The sequence below is a fragment of the Empidonax traillii genome, unplaced genomic scaffold (assembly GCF_003031625.1).
Source record: "Empidonax traillii isolate 1590-97213 ecotype Southwest subspecies unplaced genomic scaffold, ASM303162v1 scaffold1087:size276498, whole genome shotgun sequence".
Lineage (NCBI taxonomy): Eukaryota > Metazoa > Chordata > Aves > Passeriformes > Tyrannidae > Empidonax > Empidonax traillii.
In genome coordinates this window covers 215,849-235,798 of record NW_020956280.1, presented here as the reverse complement: position 1 = coordinate 235,798, position 19,950 = coordinate 215,849, and the positions used below count along the sequence as shown (strand labels likewise).

The 19,950-nt window shown below is 46.4% G+C and overlaps 1 protein-coding gene across 8 annotated transcripts in view; it reads right to left on the bottom strand.

Annotated features, from left to right (window-relative positions):
* Positions 1 to 168: 168 nt before the first annotated feature.
* Positions 169 to 19,950, bottom strand: part of PPFIBP1 (PPFIA binding protein 1) — an 83,722-nt gene continuing 63,940 nt past the window's right edge. For 3 of the 8 annotated variants that reach the window (XM_027904768.1, XM_027904770.1, XM_027904771.1), the window contains 20 exons: positions 19,840 to 19,901; positions 19,072 to 19,156; positions 17,678 to 17,832; positions 16,648 to 16,778; positions 15,875 to 15,928; positions 15,050 to 15,110; positions 14,144 to 14,173; positions 12,434 to 12,608; positions 11,201 to 11,233; positions 8,594 to 8,735; positions 8,227 to 8,355; positions 7,443 to 7,593; positions 6,153 to 6,264; positions 5,925 to 6,013; positions 4,365 to 4,487; positions 3,502 to 3,627; positions 2,538 to 2,726; positions 1,845 to 2,024; positions 1,427 to 1,492; positions 169 to 1,303 (listed from right to left, as the gene is read on the bottom strand). In XM_027904768.1, coding sequence (XP_027760569.1) covers positions 1,217 to 1,303; positions 1,427 to 1,492; positions 1,845 to 2,024; positions 2,538 to 2,726; positions 3,502 to 3,627; positions 4,365 to 4,487; positions 5,925 to 6,013; positions 6,153 to 6,264; positions 7,443 to 7,593; positions 8,227 to 8,355; positions 8,594 to 8,735; positions 11,201 to 11,233; positions 12,434 to 12,608; positions 14,144 to 14,173; positions 15,050 to 15,110; positions 15,875 to 15,928; positions 16,648 to 16,778; positions 17,678 to 17,832; positions 19,072 to 19,156; positions 19,840 to 19,901 — 2,180 coding nt within the window. In that variant the 3' untranslated portion in view covers positions 169 to 1,216. The remainder of the gene's footprint in view (positions 1,304 to 1,426; positions 1,493 to 1,844; positions 2,025 to 2,537; positions 2,727 to 3,501; positions 3,628 to 4,364; positions 4,488 to 5,924; positions 6,014 to 6,152; positions 6,265 to 7,442; positions 7,594 to 8,226; positions 8,356 to 8,593; positions 8,736 to 11,200; positions 11,234 to 12,433; positions 12,609 to 14,143; positions 14,174 to 15,049; positions 15,111 to 15,874; positions 15,929 to 16,647; positions 16,779 to 17,677; positions 17,833 to 19,071; positions 19,157 to 19,839; positions 19,902 to 19,950) is intronic. The other 5 variants (XM_027904773.1, XM_027904776.1, XM_027904772.1 and 2 more) reach the window with 2 other exon arrangements.

Sequence of the window (19,950 nt, the reverse complement as noted above, 5' to 3'; positions counted from 1 at the left end):
TGCGTGGGAATTTTAAATCCTGACTGTCCTCCAAAAGCAGAGGAGCTGTGCTTTAATGATGAGCAACATGTCTGATATTTGAATTTTGGAGGAGAAGCCCCACCTTAGGTTTAATTATATGAAATAATATATTTTCCTATACATTTCTCTATATAACTTTTTTTTTTCCAACTACACCATCTTCACGTCAGTCACAGCACAGAAACATCCCTTCCATATGCAGGGAGTACTCTCAGCTTAGAGGGAAGTTTTTAAGTCACAGAAGAGTTAACAACCTCACTGAATGCTCTAACTACTGCTGCTGGGACCAGGAGAGAAGACATTTTAAAATGTGCAGTTTCCACACGGGTCACTGCTAGAAAAAACATGCTTTGGAATTGTTTCATCCCACATGGAAGATCATTAAACTGTGCACTTAGTAAAAAGCAACAAAAGCAAACAGTTCCAAAGGTCAGCCTGCCTTTTCCAGTAACCAGCTGGTCTGCAAACTGGCATAATTTTTTTTACAACCTTCTCCTCCCCTTTCCCCACACACCTTCAACTTTCCATCACTCTGTCTCACAACAAAATTTAAATTTTTGCTTTTATATGTACTTCATATACTTCTTTTTTTCTTTTTCTTTTTTTTTTTTTTATAAAACAGTATAAAAATAAGAGCAACAGTCAAGAGCTACCGGGGAGCTTACGCAGGGCACAGATGACTAAAATCCTACACTGGATACTGCAGGAAGGGCAGAACTGGCATCTGTGCCAAACAAAAGCACTTGAAAAGGAGCAGTAACTTCTATTTTTCAGCTGAGAGCCTAAAGAAAGCTGATGCACGATATCTACAGACTCAACACTTTCACCTAACACCTTCTGTTACTTTCCAACAGTATAAAGGATTATCTGAGGCCATGAATAAGCAAAAAAAGAGCACTATCATACCACAAATGCAACACTCTGAAACATATCACCAGTTTGTACATTAAATAGAGTTAAAATGATTACCATTCACCAGTGTCTGGGTGGCTTTTATGGCAACTTTAGAGTAGGCACCTTTTTTTTTTTCTTTAAATCTCCTTTTCTCTTTAAAATTCTCCACCCCCCTCAACGTTCCTTCGAACAAACAGAAGCAAGAGCAACTGTAATGTACATGATCTGCTGCCCATCACATCAGATGATGATGCTCCTGCACACAGGAGAGTGAGCCCCTGCCAGTGCCTGCCGGTTACCATCAAACATTGGAGTCCTCATCTGTTATACTGGTGCTGGGAGAGCGGGTGGCAAAGTCTTTAAACATCTCATCTTCTTTCAACATGTGCTGCAAAGGAAACGAGGGAACAGTCAGGGCTGGCCCAACTGAGGACTGCCAAGGGTTTAGACCCATCTTAGAGAAACAGAGAAGTTACTCCACAGACCCCCAGACCCCACTTTTAAGCCTTACTGTTAAGTTGTTGATGCCTTCAGAAAACGCTCCTATTTGCCTCACTGTCCCTTCTGAATCTTCCATCTGCAGAGAACAGAGAATGAACAATGAACCAATAATAACTCAGTTGTGTCACAGAGTCACAGAATGGTTTAAATTGGAAGGGACCTAAAGACCATCTCATTCCAACCCCCTGCCATGGGCAGGGACACCTTCCACCAGCCCAGGTTGCTCAGAGCCCCATCCAACCTGGCCTGGGACACTGCCAGGGATGGGGCAGCCACAGCTTCTCTGGGCAACCTGTGCCAGGGCCTGCCCACCCTCCCAGGGAAGGATTTCTCCCTGATATCCAACCTAAACCTGCTCTCTGTCAGTTTGAACCCATTCCCCCTTGTCCTGCCGTGACAGAGACTCCCAAGTGCCAGCACTGGCTCACCTGCTCCAGCCTGTCCAAATCATCATCGTCATACACTCGGATATCCAGGCCAGGCTTAAAGCCCTTCTTGGAGCCACTCCCCGACACCCGCCCCAGCTCCATGGGACACACATACTCTTCCCCATCATCTTGCTTCTTCTTCCTCAGGCTCCCAAAATTGCTGAAGGTAAGTTTCTTTGGCTTAAAAGTAAGGAGAAATTTGACAAGAAGTTAGTGAATCAGCTAATAATTAACAGACCTCCTACTCTTGCACTGATGTTTCAACAATGAAGGGCCAAAACCCCACTTGTCTCCTAAACAGATCTTCTGAACAGCTGTTAATTCATGACAGAAAGGACAACGTGTGTCCTCTCACTGTACCACCATTAAGAAAACACCATTTAAAGGATCTAAAATGAGGTCAAAATTCCACTACACCAGACCATGAGCCTATAAACAACAGGAGTCAATCTGCCTCCCAAACATCTTACAGGACAGACAGAAGGACAACACGAGTGCTGCCTCTCGTCTGTGCACAGGAGAGGCTGAATTGTGCTGCAGACACAAGTGTCAAACCCAAACGTGGCAGGTCCTGCCCTCGCCTTTCTTTCCTTGGGAACCAGCCCCTTTTCTCAGAGCTCCCCGAAGTGCCCTCCAAAACCAGCACACCGGAGAGCCTGGAACCTCACCCACGGCCCAGAACAAGAGACCAACCTTGACTTTGGCAGTTGCTGTCAAGAGGACGTAGTCTGGGGCCTCCATGGCCTCTCGTTTCTGCTGCTGGGCCTCCTGCCCGATGAGGAGGTTGAAATGAGTCGCCAAGTGCCGCCTCAGCAGCGTCTTGTTCGGGGGGATGTTCAGCAGCTGTGCCATGGTTTCCACGTTGAAACGAGGCTCCAAAACCTATGGATCAAACCACAGAATCCAGCTGAAGCCAGCAACTGTCTGATGAAATCCCAAGGACATCAACTTGGTCGCTCCCTACTCTGGGAGTTTTTGTTTGTATTTTAGAGGAAGGGTACAATGAAGAGGGAGAAAAGAGAGTTAACTAGTGAAAGGATTCCCAAAATGCTGGGCTTTCCTTCACAAATACAAACAAACTAGAAGAAAGGAACAGAGAAATTCACCCTTAACTGAAGTAATGTGTGAAGCTGCCACAGAATTTTGCCTGCCATCCTCTTTAACCCTGGAAAAGGTAGCCAGAGGAATCATGGAAAACAGACAGACAAAATGTTTGGAGCAGGGATATAACTCTGAATCACCACAACAAAATTCTGCAAGTATAAGTCTGGAGTCTGTGATGGTAATTAAAAACCATCCCGGTTTGACACTGACATTTCAAATTTTACAGAACTAACAAGCTTCCATCCCAAAAGAAAACCATACCCAGGTGTGGGAAGGCAGACAGTGGCTCTTTACCACCAGTGTGCAGGACCAGAGGACAGGAGGTGGAGAGTGCTATACCAGGATTAAATTGTGAGGGGAGTACAGATTACCAAACCACACTAATTCTGCCACAGACATTCACATCCTGCAAACCACAGAGTAAGAAATGCCGATTGCTGCTTCTGAAGCGGAACAAGAAGATGAGATGTGTGCAGCCAGAACTTTGGTTTAAGTGATTCTCAGCCACATACTGTTTTGAAATAAGAAGGAAGAAGCCATCCCAGCAGCTCACCATGAGTCCCCCGTGCACACCACTGCCCCGCAGGTTGGGTGCATACTCTGCCAGGTCCACGGAGCGCAGCCACTCCATCACTCGGTGGTTGGTCCACTGGGTCACCTCGGAGGGGGTGACGTTGCTCTGTGAACAGGAGGAGGGGGCAGGTAAGGAGAGACATCCCAGCTCGGCTGTCCCAGCCCAAATCTCTCCTGAACCGTTCCCTTCAGGAATGCAATCCCACTTTGCACTGCCAGGAAAATAAAAAAAAATCTCTTTTTGGATTGGCACCTTGCAGCAACACCACGGTGGGGATGGGGATGTTTTAAACTTCAGTAACCTGTCCCACGAGCTGCTGTGCTGCTCTGGCAGATACACACTGTGCATCTAAATCCAACAGTCTGGGCTGTTTCATCATCCATTGCCCTATCCAGTATTTTGCTGCTTCCAAAACAATCTGGTAGCAGTCTCTCCATCTGCTAACAGGGCCAAGCTCCTCTTACACAGAAAATTTTGACACTGCCATCAATTTTCCAAGGAGTTACACAAGACTGATGGCAGTAAGTGCACTGAGCTCCAGATGATTTATGTTCCAGACAGCCCATCAGACACTGGGCCAGAACAGCCCAGCTGTTGGCTTGGAAGAGAAGAGGGAGACTTGGCAAGGGGGACACGAGTCTGGGGTCAGGGCAGGTGGAGGAAAGAAAGTGATGTCAGAGCACGAGGCTGGAAAGGCAACATGAGAAAAAGGCAACTGAAAATGAAACAGATTGAAATAGGGAGGAGGAGACAAGGAGGAGAAAGCAGAGCAGGAACAGCCAGAAACATCAGGGATAAAATCCTGAAGGATTCCCCTCTGCAGTTCCAGGGTAAAGCAGCACCTCATCCGATGGCCTCCTGCGCAGGCAGTTGGGCTCAAAGTTGTTTATTCTCAACACCTGGATGGCTCTTTTGATGCTGAGGTGGTGGAGGACACTGACAACCTTCAAGGACAGCAGGTCATCCTGTCGAAGAGGAAGGGGGAGTTAATAAACATAAATGTGCTTATTCATGGAGCCAGCATCTGACTGGAGGAGGCTGGCTGAAAATGGCACATCTGACACACTGGGGTAACATTTTAATGTGTGAGACAGGTGATTAGCAGCAAACCATCTGAACCAAAACAAAAGCTCCCTGTGCTGCACTGTATGAGCTCCTGGGTGGTGCTCTTCACACAGGGCACAGGGACACCTGGGGCAACAAGGAGGGGACAGGGGGAGATGACACATCCTCAGGGACTGGATTAGAGCCAGGACAGCTTCCCAGTCATGGTTATTAATTTGGAGGCAAGGTAACTGAAAGTATTAGTTTCCTACTTTGCATATTTAGGTGGCTGTTTACAGTGAATCTGTTGTCATAATTTGATGGTTAAACTCTGTCTAAAAATATCCCCAATTAATGGGCAGTGACAGGAAGAATATCCATTCAAAACACAAAGCTCCTGCTACATATGCCTGCTCTGTCCACCTATGACTTTTTCTCCTTTTTCAGTACAAAAAAGACTGTTGAATAATACAAATTCCCTTACATTATGCAGCCCATGCTGTATCTTATCTGCAGTCAATCCTCACCCATTTACCACTGGCAGTAAAGTCTTCCAACACAAGACCAAGCTCAGTGGAGCCTGCTGGCATCACATTGCCAAGAGTTAAGATGCAGAAGAAACAGCCTGCCTCCTCCTTTTATATTAATGTCTGAACTCAAAAAGCTAAAGGGAATAAACACCAAACCCCACCATTAAAGCAGTGAGAAAGTTAACATTTGACTGAGATGGTCTGAGTGGGGAGCTGAATCTGACTTTGAAATGCAAAAGCTATTGAGCGTAGCCTGTTTTCAAACAAGTTGGCTCTTCAAACTGCAATTTCCTTCAAAGGAAGGACCTTTTGCTTGGGTTTTCTTCACCTAAGCATCCACTTGAATAAGTAAGCGGATCAAATGCTTGCTCACCTACTTCTATTAATTAACAATATGAACAGTAACCACAGCGCCTGCACACTTTTGTGTGCAAACCCTGCCTGAGCACAACTGTTAGGAGCAATATTGCCCATTTCTCATGTGTAAGTCTGAGTTTTTGCTCAGAAAGTTTCCTCCTGCACCTGAAGATCGTGTGAAGATAGTATCTCTAAACTGGAAAGAACACAGGAGATACCTGCAGATGAGCAGTAGTATCTATTAGCTTAACACAGGACTCCCACTGCAGTTTCAGGGGATCCTTTAAACACTGCAGTGAAGCACATGGACAAACAGGGAATTTTGGAATGTCCTCTGACACACTGACCTCACTCAGCCTCCTCCCAGAAAACTGGAAACCCCGATTAATGCACCATTCACCTGCTCTTCAGTGGGGACAAACTGAGAACATGGAGAGGATGTCAGGGGAAAAAAAGCAGCCATTTACTCACCACAGTCATGTAGTGGAGCATTCTGCCATCCACCTTGCCCTCGTCGAACTGGGTCTTGTACTGGGGCAGGCCGATGTCATCGAGCCACCCTGGGGCACAGACACACACTGTCAGTGTGGGAGCCGAGTCACCCACACCACTCAGGTGTTCTCCCCCTCTGAGCCCAAATTAGCCACGATTAGGAACCCCCATCTGAAGATCCTGCTTCAGCATGGAGTAAACTCTTACTGGTAACCCAGTGGTAATCCAGTTTGCCATGGTTGTTCTCCTCTTCGGATCCCAGAGCCTGCAGAGCAAGCTGGAGCTTCTTCCGATGCAGCGGGTGCTTTATCCCCAGCTCCTGGGAAGGGAAGGAAAGCAGCAAATCTAGAGACAGTGCTGTGCTATTTCTCCTTCTGCCGAATTCCAGAGGGTTCCAGAGAGCCACACTGTACACAGCACTTGCTGGGGGCCTGGCAGGTGTGTTTTCTGTTTGCTGAATATCAGCATCATTTCAGCACATGTTCAGCACTAGGGAAAGGCCTGGTGGTGTGGTGGGTTAATTAATTGTAGATTAATTTCAGGAAGTGATGGATTCCAAACTGTATGAAAATGTCAGGCACAATATTCAGATACAAGCTTAAGAAAAATCCCACAATATAACCCACGTTAGCATTCAGAAAAATACCTGCTGGGATTACTCCCTCCCTTCCCATTTGGGCAGGGAAGGTTAAAGGAATTATTTACTTAAGAGCACGTGAAGGTGCCAGGCCCTACTGAAATTCATGAATGCCTCCAAAGGCGTAACACCTTTCCCAGTTTAGCTGCAAGTGCAAACATTCCAGGATCCCTTTGATCCCTACACACTTTCCCCAGTGCTTGCTGGTTAATGTTTCCTCTGATACACTATCACATATCACGCTTTCCTTAGTCCATTTGTGGTGTAACTACCCAACTGAGTAAACAGGCTTACTATTTGGTGAGGAGAGTGATTTTTTAAGAGCTGAAAATTCAAACTGCAGTGAATACGGTGGATTAAAAGTATAAAATGAATCAACCTTTTTTTGTGTTTCTCATTTTAGAAAAAAGACAAAGGATTCTGTAACAATCAGAGACATCACCTGATCAACCTGTAACAAATCCTCATTCTCTTTGTATAAAATGGGCAGAAATTCAAATCAGACCAAAATATAAACTTTTTACACCCTTTTAAAACAACTGTGCCATGAATCAGGGCTACAAACCCATATGATAATGAGGCACCCTCACATGCCTGTTTTTAGAAAGTGGCATAGTCAATTGATCCATCCATGCCTCATGAAGCTAAATCACATATTTGTAATTATTAGCTTCACGCCAGAGCATTAAATTTCTACAAAACTTCAGCTAAAAAGAAATGGATTTGGCATCACTGCAGGTGACAGTATTTTGAGAACTCACCTTGTTTACATTTTTTACCGGGTGCACCTGATTTACACGCAGAGAAACAGCAATTTTTTTGTGCCTTTACCTGAAAGGAGTGCTTCCAGTATTCCTCACCTTTTCCAGATCCTGCTGAGAAGCCTGCAGGAGTGTTTGCCCAGACAGTATCCACTGCCTGCCATTATTTATGTAGGAGCCAAGCCCTTGGTCCTGGAGCCAGTTGCAAACCTGCTCCTTCGTCCACTTTGCGAATGGCATGTCCAGCTCACTGGGGAAGATTCAGCAAAAAAAACACTGATAAATCCTGTGCCTCCAATCTCCAAAAAAGCCAAAGTCTAAGCCTAATTCATATTTTGTGGGAGCTGGGACAATCTCTGGAGGGGAACATGCATCGTGGTGGGCTTGTGAGGAAGAACATGTCTCCTTCAGAATCATCAGCACCACTGCTGCTATCTGCTGCTACTGTCACAATAAATACTACCCAAACCAACCATCTCTGCTGCCTAGCATGGCTAAAACCCCAAAGAGAGACCATAATGCTTCACTTTAGCCTTTAATCCCTGGAATTGCAGCAGGAAAGGTACTGGAGGGGTATCTGTCACTGCTCCGTGAGGGCTCACATCCTGCTTCAATGCAAACAGACAAACAATTCTGTAACAGTGAAAGGCAAAGGGGCTGATCAACCTGTGTGCAGCAGATGCTCCTCCTTCTTTGTGTAAACTGGAAAATGCAATCAGAACAAAACAGCTGCCCTCCTGCAGCTCAGCAGCACGACCCCACCACCCACCCAACCTCAACCCCGCAAAGACCATCTCTCCAAGGAGAGGGAACGCTTCATTTTGGCACTGAGCTTCTCCTTGGGGCCAGGAAGTCAAGCCCCACTCGGCAGCATTTGTCTTACTTGTGGGACTGCCCCAGGTCTCGGGACCAGCCCAGCCGTGGCCCCGCCGTCGCTCTCGTCCCTCCTCGCTTGAACTCGGTCTCGGACATGTCGTCGGGGTTGAAGGTGGTGGACTGACTCCTCCTGAGCCTGGTTTAAGGGAGGAAAGCGCCTTCACATTTGGCTGAGGACAAGGCAACTGCAATCAAAGTAGGTAAGGCCTCCTACAGGGCTCGTAGCTCTCCTTCCAACCTGCCCCCAACTTGCTGTTACTCCTCTCAAACGCCACGCAGGCTCCCGCACTCGGGATAGCGACCACACTGAAGGGAAGATGTGTCCCCAGCAAACCCCAGCTCTGGAGAATGGTCATCTCTCAGCTTTTACTTACTTTCCAAATAACTTCTTGATCCCCCTGGCCTTTTTCCTGGAATCTGGAGAAGGTGGTGTCATCTGCAGACCATCTGCTTCCTTCGGGCGGGGGGGCAAGCCAGCCAGATCCAAGTGATCTGCAGATCCCTTCTCCGTCTCAGCTGTTGGAAAACAACATCTCTGTCAAGACCCACTTGTGCAGGACTGTGCAGACACACTCCTGAACTTGGGAATGACTCCTGCTAAAATTATTGAGAGCCACCATGTTAAGAAAATGGGGCAAAGAGGGATGGGAAAATCCAGGAGAAACAGTATGTTCCTCCTTCATGGGCCTGGCTGGTAACATTCCAGGGTAATGCCCTGCACCAGGTGGGCAGAAAACACCTCCCTAATCAATCAGCCAATTAAATCCCAACTTTACTCTTCCTCAGGGAATTTTCCTACAGTCCTTTCACAGGCACATGGATGCCCAGAAACAATTCAGTGCCATGGCAGGGAACCAAACCAGGATTCTCCACAGCACAGAAAACCAAATCATTTCCCTGCAGACATCTTTCCCAATAACCTGCAGTATTTCATTCCCATGGCTAAGAAATTCCAGCAATAAAACTCCTGCTCTGGCAGAAAAGGCCCCTTTTACCCTCACTTCTGCAAACTGTGGACTAATTTGTTCCTCTGCAGGGGAACACCAGGGAGTTCAGGCTCTGTCTGAACCAGATCTCCTGAGAGGCACACAAAGGATTAGAGACCCTACACGACATCACCCCTATAAAACCATTCAACCTTTGATTTGTAGCTGCTTTCTACGACAACAAACCTGAGGGCTCCTGTCCCCCAAAGGGGGAAGTCGTCACAAAAGCTAAACTTAACAGAGAAAAAAAAAAACAAAACAATTTTAAGAGCATTTAAAAAGAAAACTAAGAGAATTGCAATATCTATTAGGCTACATAAGCAGAGGTGTGCCAGCAAGTGCCAGACAGCTGAATAAAACTACCACGAGGAGTTTATGGCAGTGACTTGCTGGGGAACAGTGACAGCAGGAGCTTGTTCAGATGAAGCAGCCGTGGCAAGGCAGTCTGCAGCAGGCTGACAGTCAGGCCTTTAATCACTTCTACCACCTTTTAACGTGGCTGTGTAATTAAGTGACCATTAAATGGCCATCACTGGTTTTTGAAATGGACTCTCAGACTTCCAGGAGGGAAGCAAACAGTGAATCAAGGCAGAGCATGTATTGCTGGCACAGGTGCTCCCAAGTAGGGTCACAGCATGCCATGACCAGCAAAAACATTCAGCTCTGCCAGCGTGTCCTTCTGCTGGGCAAAGTTTGGATGAGTCAGCCAGAATACATTTGAACAAGTCCCATTTTCTACCGATGCTTCGGATGTCAAACCTTGCAGGGAAGCAACAAGGTCAGATAAAAGGTTCTTTCCAGGCACTTTGGTTTGACCACTGTGGAACACAAAAGGATCCTGCCAGTGGGAGACAGCACTAACACAGAACCAGGCTGTGGCATTCGTGGTTTTTGCTTTACTTGTGTAAGATGGGGTGCTAGTTTAGGAAAAAAACACATTTAAACAGCATTCTAGAGAGAGAATACCAGGACAGGGTGGGGTGCATTAGTAGCAGAGATTTGCGGGTATTGCAATGTTTGCTCCTCGTTCCTGCTCCCTCTGATGCACTGACACTACCCCTTGGAACAGCTGACACTTGAGGGGCCACATGTGGGACACTGAGAGGGCTCAGATCACCTGGTCCCTTTGTCAGTGAGGGACACCCTGGGTGGCTGCACCACCAGCCCAACACAGCTCTGCTGAGGCAGGGCCTGCAGGTCCCACCACCCAGAACCACCCAGGGAAGGCTCACAGCACAACACTGGTATTTATTTACTCTGTGAATGGCTCCTTCAATTATTTCTCACTTTTTATTCTATAACAGATACAGCTACATATCAGAAGAGGAATCACTCACCCTTCCCACTGGCACTCCCCTAAATGAACGCCTGGGAAATATCCCAGAATGACAGAATATGCTGAGCTGGAAGGGACCCACAGGGATCACTGAGTCCAGCTCTTAGCCCTGCAAAGATCAGCCCCAACAATCCCACCCTGTGCCTGAGGGTGATATCCAAACCCTCCTGGAGCTCTGGCAGCCTTGGGGCTGTGCCCACTGCCCTGGGCAGCCTGTCCAGTGCCAACCACCCTCTGGGGGAAGAACCTTCTCCTGAGATCCAACACAAACCTCCCCTGCTTCAGGCCATTCCCACATCCCTTACCTCACCATTCTTTAAACTCTTCAGTGGATCCAGGACAGACGGGAGCACCAAGGTGCCTCTGGCATGTAACCCCCCCAAATCTCAGTGTTCCCTGGCTCTGGGGGTAACTCTGGGCTCAAAGTCACGGCAGATGAACCCGCAATCTCTCTCATTAGTAGCAGCCACTGAGAGATGGCACAGCTGACTTTTAGCAGAGGGCAGATGTTACGTGAAAACTCCTTTTAGCGGTGGGCAGAGTTTGGGTGCAGAGCTGTGGTGCCCAGGGCGAATTTGAGGATGGTGTGGCCGTAACCAGCCGTCAGCAGCAGCCACAGCCCGGGGCTGGCAGAGGCAAGACATGCAGGATTACTGTACCTAGGGTAGGTGCACTTGCACTTCGACTGCGATCTTCAGAGATCCAAACAAGGACACACAACAGGAGGGAACACGCAGAGGGACAAGGGAAAACACAGTTCAGAACAGGTCAACAACATACAAGACAAAGGCAGGGAGGTACATGAGACACAGGAGCCACACGAATGCTGAATTCACACCCATCCACTGCCAATCCCCTCCACAGCAAGGACATGGAGTAGAGCCCTGCACAGTCACTTCGGTGCAGGGGGTCACACTCAGGGCTGAGCGTGACTCCTGTGCAGTGGCAAATATCTGGGGAGCAGCCGATGGAAGCACTGAAACCTGGGTAACACGAATCACTTACTCAAACTCACAGGGCCCTGATTTACACGACCAGTCTCCCAATCCTTTACGGCAGCCACGAGCGCTCCGCTTTGTCAGACACGTTGATTCCAGGACACACAGGTGATCCCACAACAGCACACATAAACAGACCAAAGCAAAGAGCCTAACCCTCAGAACAGACTGGGAGCTAGCGAGTTCCCAGGCTGTGTCACACGGGCAATGTATGATCAGTGTGTGGGGGTGTTATTTGCCTTGAACAAACGTCTAAAATTGTCTTGGGGTAAGGAAGAACAGGAGACCCTTCTGCTCAACAAAGCAGAAGCTACTCCCCTTCTTCTGAAGGAGAGAGCTAAATCCCTAAACCTGGGGCAAGAGGGGAACTGAAACTTGAGGTGCCTGGCAGTAGGTCTGATGCAGAGACTCATGGATGCTCTCACTGCAGCAGTAAATGTAAGCAGCATTTCAGGTGATGACAACAACAACTTCTGCGTTAAGCAGAACATTTTGTTTATTTCTTTGTCATATGCAAATGTCACCAAATGACAACATCAAAACAATCCCCCCCTCCATTACAGCTGAAAAATCAACCTGAGCTTGAATGACTTGCCAGTCCTGTTCCTGTTGTCACCCTCCCTTTTGCAAGGCTGCTTAAGTGCAAAAAGAATAAAGGGGAAGACTGAGTGCTGCTGCTGCTCCATTTCTGCACATCTGAAATATCCTATGAAAGATGAACTGAGGATGGAGCTGGGGGAGAAAAAAGCCCACAAATCCCGTGTGTGAACTACTGCCAGACAGGCAGGTTTTCAAAACAGCAGCAACCCCCTGCAAGATCCCAGGGGGGACATCACAGCAGAGGTTGAAGCAGATCAAACAATTCACCACATCAGTGCAGTGCACGATACCTACCCAGATTGGGGGCACTTGCAGTCCTCTTGTTGTTCTTGATCTTGAAAAAGCCTCGGCCGAAGGACGACCTGGCCTTGCGGGTACCAAAACTGTCCTCGTCGGCCGTGCCACCGTGAGAGGGAGACTTGGGGGGCAGGGTCGCAAAACTGTGACCTTCCACAGGAGGTTTAACCTGCTTAAAATCAGGGAAAGGAAGATTTAATGTAAGGGAATTGCAAAAGGCCTTTTGAGAGGGACTGTCAGCGACTGCTGACAGAAGACCTGGGAAGTCCCTCTCAGGTGTCACTATGAGGAAAAAATGTAAAACTCCCAAAGAAAAACATAAACAAGATCTTCATTTGAATGTGTTGTGCTGGTTTCAGCTGGGATAGGGCTCATTTTTCCCTAGTAGTTTTGGATTGAGGATGAGAACAGTGTTGGTAACACGAGGATGTTTGGGTTGTTGCTGGGCAGGGGTTACCCTGGGTCAAGGGATTTTCAGTTTTCCAGGCTCTGCCAGTGAGGAAGTGCACCAGAAGCTGTGAGGGAGCATGGCCAAAGGGATATCCATGGCCAAGCTGACCCAAGGGACATTCCATGCCATGGAATACCATGCCCAGTCTATAAACTGGGGGAGTTACTTGGATGGGAAGCCCATCACAGCTCAGGAGATGAACAACAGCATTGTGCATCATTTCTCTTTTTCTGGGTTTTCTCTCTCTCTTTCTCTCCCTTTTATTACTGTTATTATTATACTATTTTACTTTGTTTCAATTATTATTATTATCTCAACCCATGAATTTTCCTTTTTTAACCATGCCACGTGTTCAGGACCCAGGACTACTATCACTACCAGCTAAGGGTAACCTGTCTTCTTTAGGGTGCTCCTCACTTTCTGCAAGGTTGGCTCAAAGGTAAGGAAAAGGTAAAAACACAGTCTTGGAAGGCTTTGAGCTTTTCCAGCTCTCCAGGAATCCTGTCTCCCTCACTGGGAGCTGCAGGGGCAGTGGGAGGCAGAGAGGCAAGACCCCCGTGGTGTATCAGTTCTCTGCCAAGTGTCAGAGCTCTTTCTATCACTGCTCTGCAATTGCTCAATTAATGGAAATGGTGCATCAAGCATGGAGAATAAATGCCAGGAGAATAGCAGACACTCCAGGCAACCAATTTAGAGCAGTAGTTTAGTTTTGCTGGCTGTTTCAGTTGCTTTAAAAAGAAAAAAATCCAGTCACAATCCAAATATAACCCTTTGGCTTTTGCTGAATCAATGCAGCATTCACCCCACAAGGTCTGTCATCTCTGCTCAGGTCTGTGGCCGTAAGGGGTAACTGTTCTGCAATCACAACCTTTTCAGAAACACAGTTTCCTACTCAGAGAAACAATTGGGAAATCCAAAGGGTTTTAAAGATACACTGACCAAAGGTAATTACAGAGCCAGTAAAATACTTAATGGTTAGCTTTGCTAATTATCTAGTGGTGGAGTTTGTGGGGGAAACATTAGCTTGGAGGGCAACCTTAAGCTCAAGCAGACTGGAAGATAATCCTGTGTGAGGAGACAAGTGTGAGACATCAAGCACTGACACTGAGGTGATGATGGCACCCAGCAGACTCCACACTATCCTAGCTGCAGGATATTCCCCCACTGGAATTGTGTGTGGCCATTTCCCACCACGGAGCCTTTCAGCACCCACTCCCTGCCCCTGTTCCTCCACGTACAGACACACACATCGTTACCTCTGCTGGCTTCTGGGCAGGCTCTCTGTCCTGTTTGGAAAAGATGAAGACAGACATTTAAAAAGCCATGGTTTACAGCCAGCATTCAATTCATTATGAGGTAAATTGTGAACTGAAATACCCTTCCCTGCATGCTTTTTCCCCCCAGATAGATCTCTTGGGAGCTGTATTCCACACAGATTAATCCTTGCTTCCTTTGAGGTCACTGAGCTGACACGGGGGCTGCTGTGGTTTGCTTTGTGAAGGATTAGCTGTGCACATCATTAGGGACATGCAGAATGTTAAGGCTGAGAGGACCCAAAGCAGGAATCAGACAGGGTAGAAACATCCCCAGCCTCAACTCCTTGGCTGTCCAAGCAGAGAACCACAAAAACCTCCAGCCCTCCAACTCCAGCTCTCATCATAAAATCCTGGTTCCATTTTCAGTCCTGTCAACACCCCTCCCGTGCTGTCAGACACAGGAGGTGCCAGGGAATTCAGGAGCTTCTCCAGGAGTTCAGGCTGTCACTAAAGAGCACATGAATCACCCTGATTCGATGGCATTGCTGGAGGTTTGCTGCTTTTGGTCCCTTCCAGAGAAACCCAAACTGAAGCCATCACCAGACACACACTGGCTCAGTGTTTTTGTTCCTGACACCTAAAACATATAATCAGCCCAGAGTGGATTTTATAATGCATCAATGGCATGGCCTTCCCCAGTTATTCAAGCAGGAAGGGGCAGTGGGATTTATTCTCTTCTGGGAGATGTCACATGTATGTGACCACTGCCAACACATGGGGAGCCCTGCTCTGACTCAGCATGTCCCAGGAGGTGGCAACAGAGCATCCACCCACGGGGTCACTGCCACAACAGGGATGGCACTCCTATTCCTGAGGGGATGGGAGGAAGGAGGAGGCCAAACCTACCACTTCAGATGGCTCTTTCCTCAGACTGCTCAGGCTGCTGGACTTCTGCAGAGAGGAGGTTCTGGGACAACAAACAAAACCAGAGCTAAGGTATTGAAATTAAATTTGCTAGGATGCCCACCTTTGGATTTTGTTGGCTTCTTATTTAACATCATATTTTCAGAAGCACAAGCAGGACTTACACAGGCAGAGGAACTGATACAAACTAAAGCTACGAAAACCAGTATTTTTAGCAACTGCCTTTTGACTAATTTGATCCCTAGAGAAGCCAAGTATGAGTGTTTTAGTATTTTAACTTCAGTTCTGTTTTCCATTTCGGAGCAGATATCCCACAATTTCTGGTGGGATTTACAGTCTAGAATGCTCAAGTCTGGTTGAAAAGAATGTTACCATTGAAGTTTTTCTCATAAGCACATATAAATTCAGAGTAACAGTGAATTTTATAAAGTTACCTATATTTCTACCAACAGAGCAGAACTGGGCTTTTATTTTCTCATTCTAGTCCACTCATCACCTTTCTCCCACTATCAAAAGAAAAAGCAAATCCTGTGTGTGTGTGTACTGTGGAAAACTACAAATTTCAGAGTATACTGACAGTCTGCCACTGATGTAACAGAAAGTAACTGTGCACAGATAAGTAACTGGAAAATAACAACCATGAAAGCACCACGAGCAGAAACCTGCCAGCACTAAATCCCACCCTTTTGGTTGGAATTAGCTGATATGTTTGCATGGGTGTTTAAAATATGAGGGGGTGTTGGGGTTTTCAATTGACAATCATATATAAATACATGTCTCCTAAGCAGTTCTGATGATGGTACTTACACTGGACTGTCACACAGATGAGTTTCTGGGGAGGAACCTGCTGATCTTCCTTCACTGTAAAAACAAAGAAGATACAGAAAAAGTGAGGCATTTGGGGATCCCATCCAAATGTTTTGCTGGACAGAAATCCCATCAGCTCACACTGCTTTTACTGTGCTTTCACTTCAGCTCTTATGCTACTAACACAGGGCAAATACTCCCCTCTGGGGTGGCAAGTCTTGTGAAAGATAAAGGTGAGCTCGAGATGAAGATGAGCTGCACGAGGCACAGCAGAGACCAAGCCAAGCTGGTCTGCTGGACAGGATGCTTGCCTGGACTGGAACTGGACAAATCCCACATCAACTCGGGCTTGCACTGATTTTTCACACCGAGACTGCTGATTGTTTGAAGTCAGTAAGATTTTCCTGCCTCTGGGTTCTCAGTATTTGATACTTCCTTAGATAAAAGCCAGGGATTTGGAGCCAGTAGGAAACACAAGCACAGCCTTTGTTTAGGTGTGAGTCTGGGGTGCTTTTCCACCTCCTCCCAGGGCAAGGAGGGTGTAGGATTCAAAGTGCTGGTGGAAGCTGAAGGCCACTCCTTGCTTACAGAGGATTTAATCAGTGCACTTCATGAACATTAGCTTAGTTAGCTACAGCTCCTCAGATGAATGCCAGCCTCGTTTAACTGACTTAATTACTTGACAATTCAGTCCCAGACAGATTATTAACCTCATTAAACGTCCCAGAACATTGGATTTACAATTGAAAAATGCAGGGAAACCATAATAATACCTCATTTCACTGGCAGCATCTGGCCTAGGCTGTGCTTTCACTCTCTCTGCAGCAGCTTCTGAGCTCTTGGATGTTGATGAAAAAGAAGGGATTGAAATCTGTAAAATACTGGTGTGGATCTGTAAGGAATTCTGAAAAGGATGAAGAATATGTGTTACACTCTTCTGAGCTGAAATGAAGCAGCCATATATGAAAAAAGAGTCACAGATAAACTGTGAAAAGGAGGGTCTGAAACAAGGTTTCAAAAGGGGTTTTTTTCTACTGTAATACAGTGATTTACTATTTGAAAGATGGCACTGAAGATAAAACATGAATCATTGCACAGATCAGCAAGAGCACAGACAAAAACCTCCCAAGTCTCCCAAGGCTGCCTCCTAACTCTGTCTCTACCACAGACACCATGAAGAGTAGTTCACTTTTCAGGTTTACACTTGTCCTCAGCCACTCAGAGAATACCAAAAAAATGCTAAACATTCACTTTAATTTCATTTTTTTCGAAGTGTATTCAAGTAAATCAAGTCCCTGCTCTGACTCAGACTTCTAAGAGAAGAGATCTATAGTTTTTTCACTGGGAAACCTGATTGCAAAAATCAGAGACTGGGCCACAACACACTTACCATTTAACTGAATGGATGCAATAATGTAATGAATATGACAGGATATAGTAAATAAGTCCTGCTTGTTTACTTCAAGTTCCTGCCAAATTAAATATAGCTATGTTTGATATGAAAACTAATTTCTGTGTGTTTGATAGGAAAAGCAGTTTAGACCCGTTCTCGTGGCAAACACAGCTATGTGCTGTCTCCTGATCCCATTTGATGATTAAGAAAAATAAATTTAATTCAAACTCCTCAGCAGCTTTCACATGAAAACTACATTCTCCAAAAGGATATGAGACATTACTACAAACTGTGCAACCCAGGAAAAAAGTCTTTTCAGAAACTTGAGTTTTGGCATCTGCGATACTGAAACCAGCACAAACAAGGTTTCCAAGGACCAAGGGCATTAAATGAGGAAGGAAAAAGGATACCTCTTCATGAATATTCACATTAAACTCATCGTGGATTGGAGATGCTGTCACTGGGGTTGGGGATGGGCTCTTCTCTGGGTCAGTCAGGCTTGGTGTGTCCAATAAAACCGTGGAAACAGATCCTGAATTCAAGTCTTCACCGTCACTTTCCTTGCCTGAAGGGAGAGAAGGTGGAGATTTGCTGGCTTTATCTCTGGATACATGATGACCCCTGTGCCTGTGCAAGGTGCAGTCATTTATGGATCAAAAATGGAAGGATTTGATTGCTGGGGGTTTTTTAGGACAGCCCACAATAGAGGGAGGGAAGTCACTGCCAGTGTTGCTTCCCAGCCCAAGCAACACAACCACAACAGCAGGGTTGGAACAAACACCAACAGCAAAAACCCCAGCAAACGCTCTCAGGGAGTTCAGTGGGATTGCTTTCAACCAGCTGAATAAACTGGAGTAGTTATTTCCTGTCCATGTTCTGGAATTTCACACCAAATGCTTCTTTTCCCTTATTCACCTGGAAAAGATCGGGAGGTCAAATCTGCCTGAAACTTCAGCTGTCTCTGCGGCATCTTTGAGTTACCCACAGGAAAAATGCAGCCCACTGCTCAAAGGTCTATCAGCAGCCTTTAAGTGCCTACATTGTGTCTGCAGCCTGCCACAAACTGAGTGTTTGTGTCCTTCAGTTCATGCTGAGGCATCCTCTGCTCCCAGTATTGCTCCTGAACTGCCCTGGTGCTGCCAAAAGCCTGGGATTGGTTGTTAAAGACAACCAAGGCTTCCTACAAAGTGAGCAGGAATCTCACACTCGTTGCCAAAGACCTGAAGCAAACACAAGCCAAAGTTTGTTCACAGCCAAAACCTCTCTTGCCCAGTTTTCACTGCCAGGAATATCTGTCCATGCTCCGTGAAGTGACCCCAAAACACAGTTCCCTGAGACTCAAAGTCTGTTCTAACACCCTCCTGTGTTTGAAGGGGCAAAAAAGCAGTTCAGAAATTGCTACCCCTCCAACACTCAGCCCCACAAAAATACATATTTTGCTTCCTCACTCCTCAGGTGTCGACAATCCTCATTCTTTGAAAGAGTCCCTGGGGGCTCCTGTGTCCATCTCCCAGGAAGGTTATCCACCTGCAACACCTGCACAGCCAACAAAAGCCACAAGCCCATGTCTGTCCTAAACGAGCTCAGGCAAACTCAAACCTTTGACCAGCTCAACATTTATCACCTCAGGGGGTCAGAAGCTGCTGGATCTGGAAACCTCCACCAGTCTTGGAACAGACGGAATGGACCACGTTACGGTTTAGATGACAGGTGCCAGTTCAGTCTGCCAGGTAAGCTCCCTACCACAATGCACCTGGAGTTTAAATGAGGGCAAAGTTTAATTTTGGTTTTGGTTGTACAATACCTTTTTTCCCTTGAGCCAGAATCACCATGTCTTGAACTTTCTTGTACCTGTTCAGAGACTGCCGGAGCTCTTCGATCTTCCGATCCTAAAACAGAGGCAAGTTGTGACTGGGCTTCCTCCCCCAGAAATGCAGATAACCACATTCTTCAGTTTAACTGGTTGTGAGACTGGAAGAAGTGGGAAGTGTGGATGGGACAGGACTCAGAATGCTGGGAGGTTTTGAAATATCAAGACCTGTATTTAGCAAAAAACCTCTCATCTGATTATTGCCCTGGCCTTGAAAGCAGATTCCAGCTCCCTTGTCAAGTCAAAGATAGAGTGTAATAAATTGGCCCTGTACAAAGGATTTAGGGCTTTGGTGATCAAAAGAGAACATCCTACAAAATGCACATGCATATGAAAGCACAAAACCATCCATTAAAACAACTCCTCCTTCAGAGAGAGCCCTTTTGGGAACACAAGCTGCCATAGGGCACTTTTATGGAGCTCTTTACATTTTCAGAACACGGTGTAAATTGTAGTCACACTGAATTCAGTGACACAACAGTGAAAGGACTCTGTAAGGACCCTCTGTACATGCACAGAGCTCAGAAATGCTCAGTTACAGCCCCTTAAAGGCACTGCTGTGCTTCTGACTACAAAAAATCACCACTTCTTAGCAGCTTGGTTTTTAATTGAATTGTGAAAGGCTCACACACAAAGGTTTTCTCAGAGATTTAAATCAATCTGAGGAATGATTGATTGCTGAAAAAAGAATGACTTTGCTACCTTCTCTTCATTTGCTGCCATTAGAGATTCCACTGCCTTCTTCATTTTCTGTACCTCTATATCTAAAAACACAACACAGTTCTCCAAGTCAGTTGTTGTAAACAAGACACT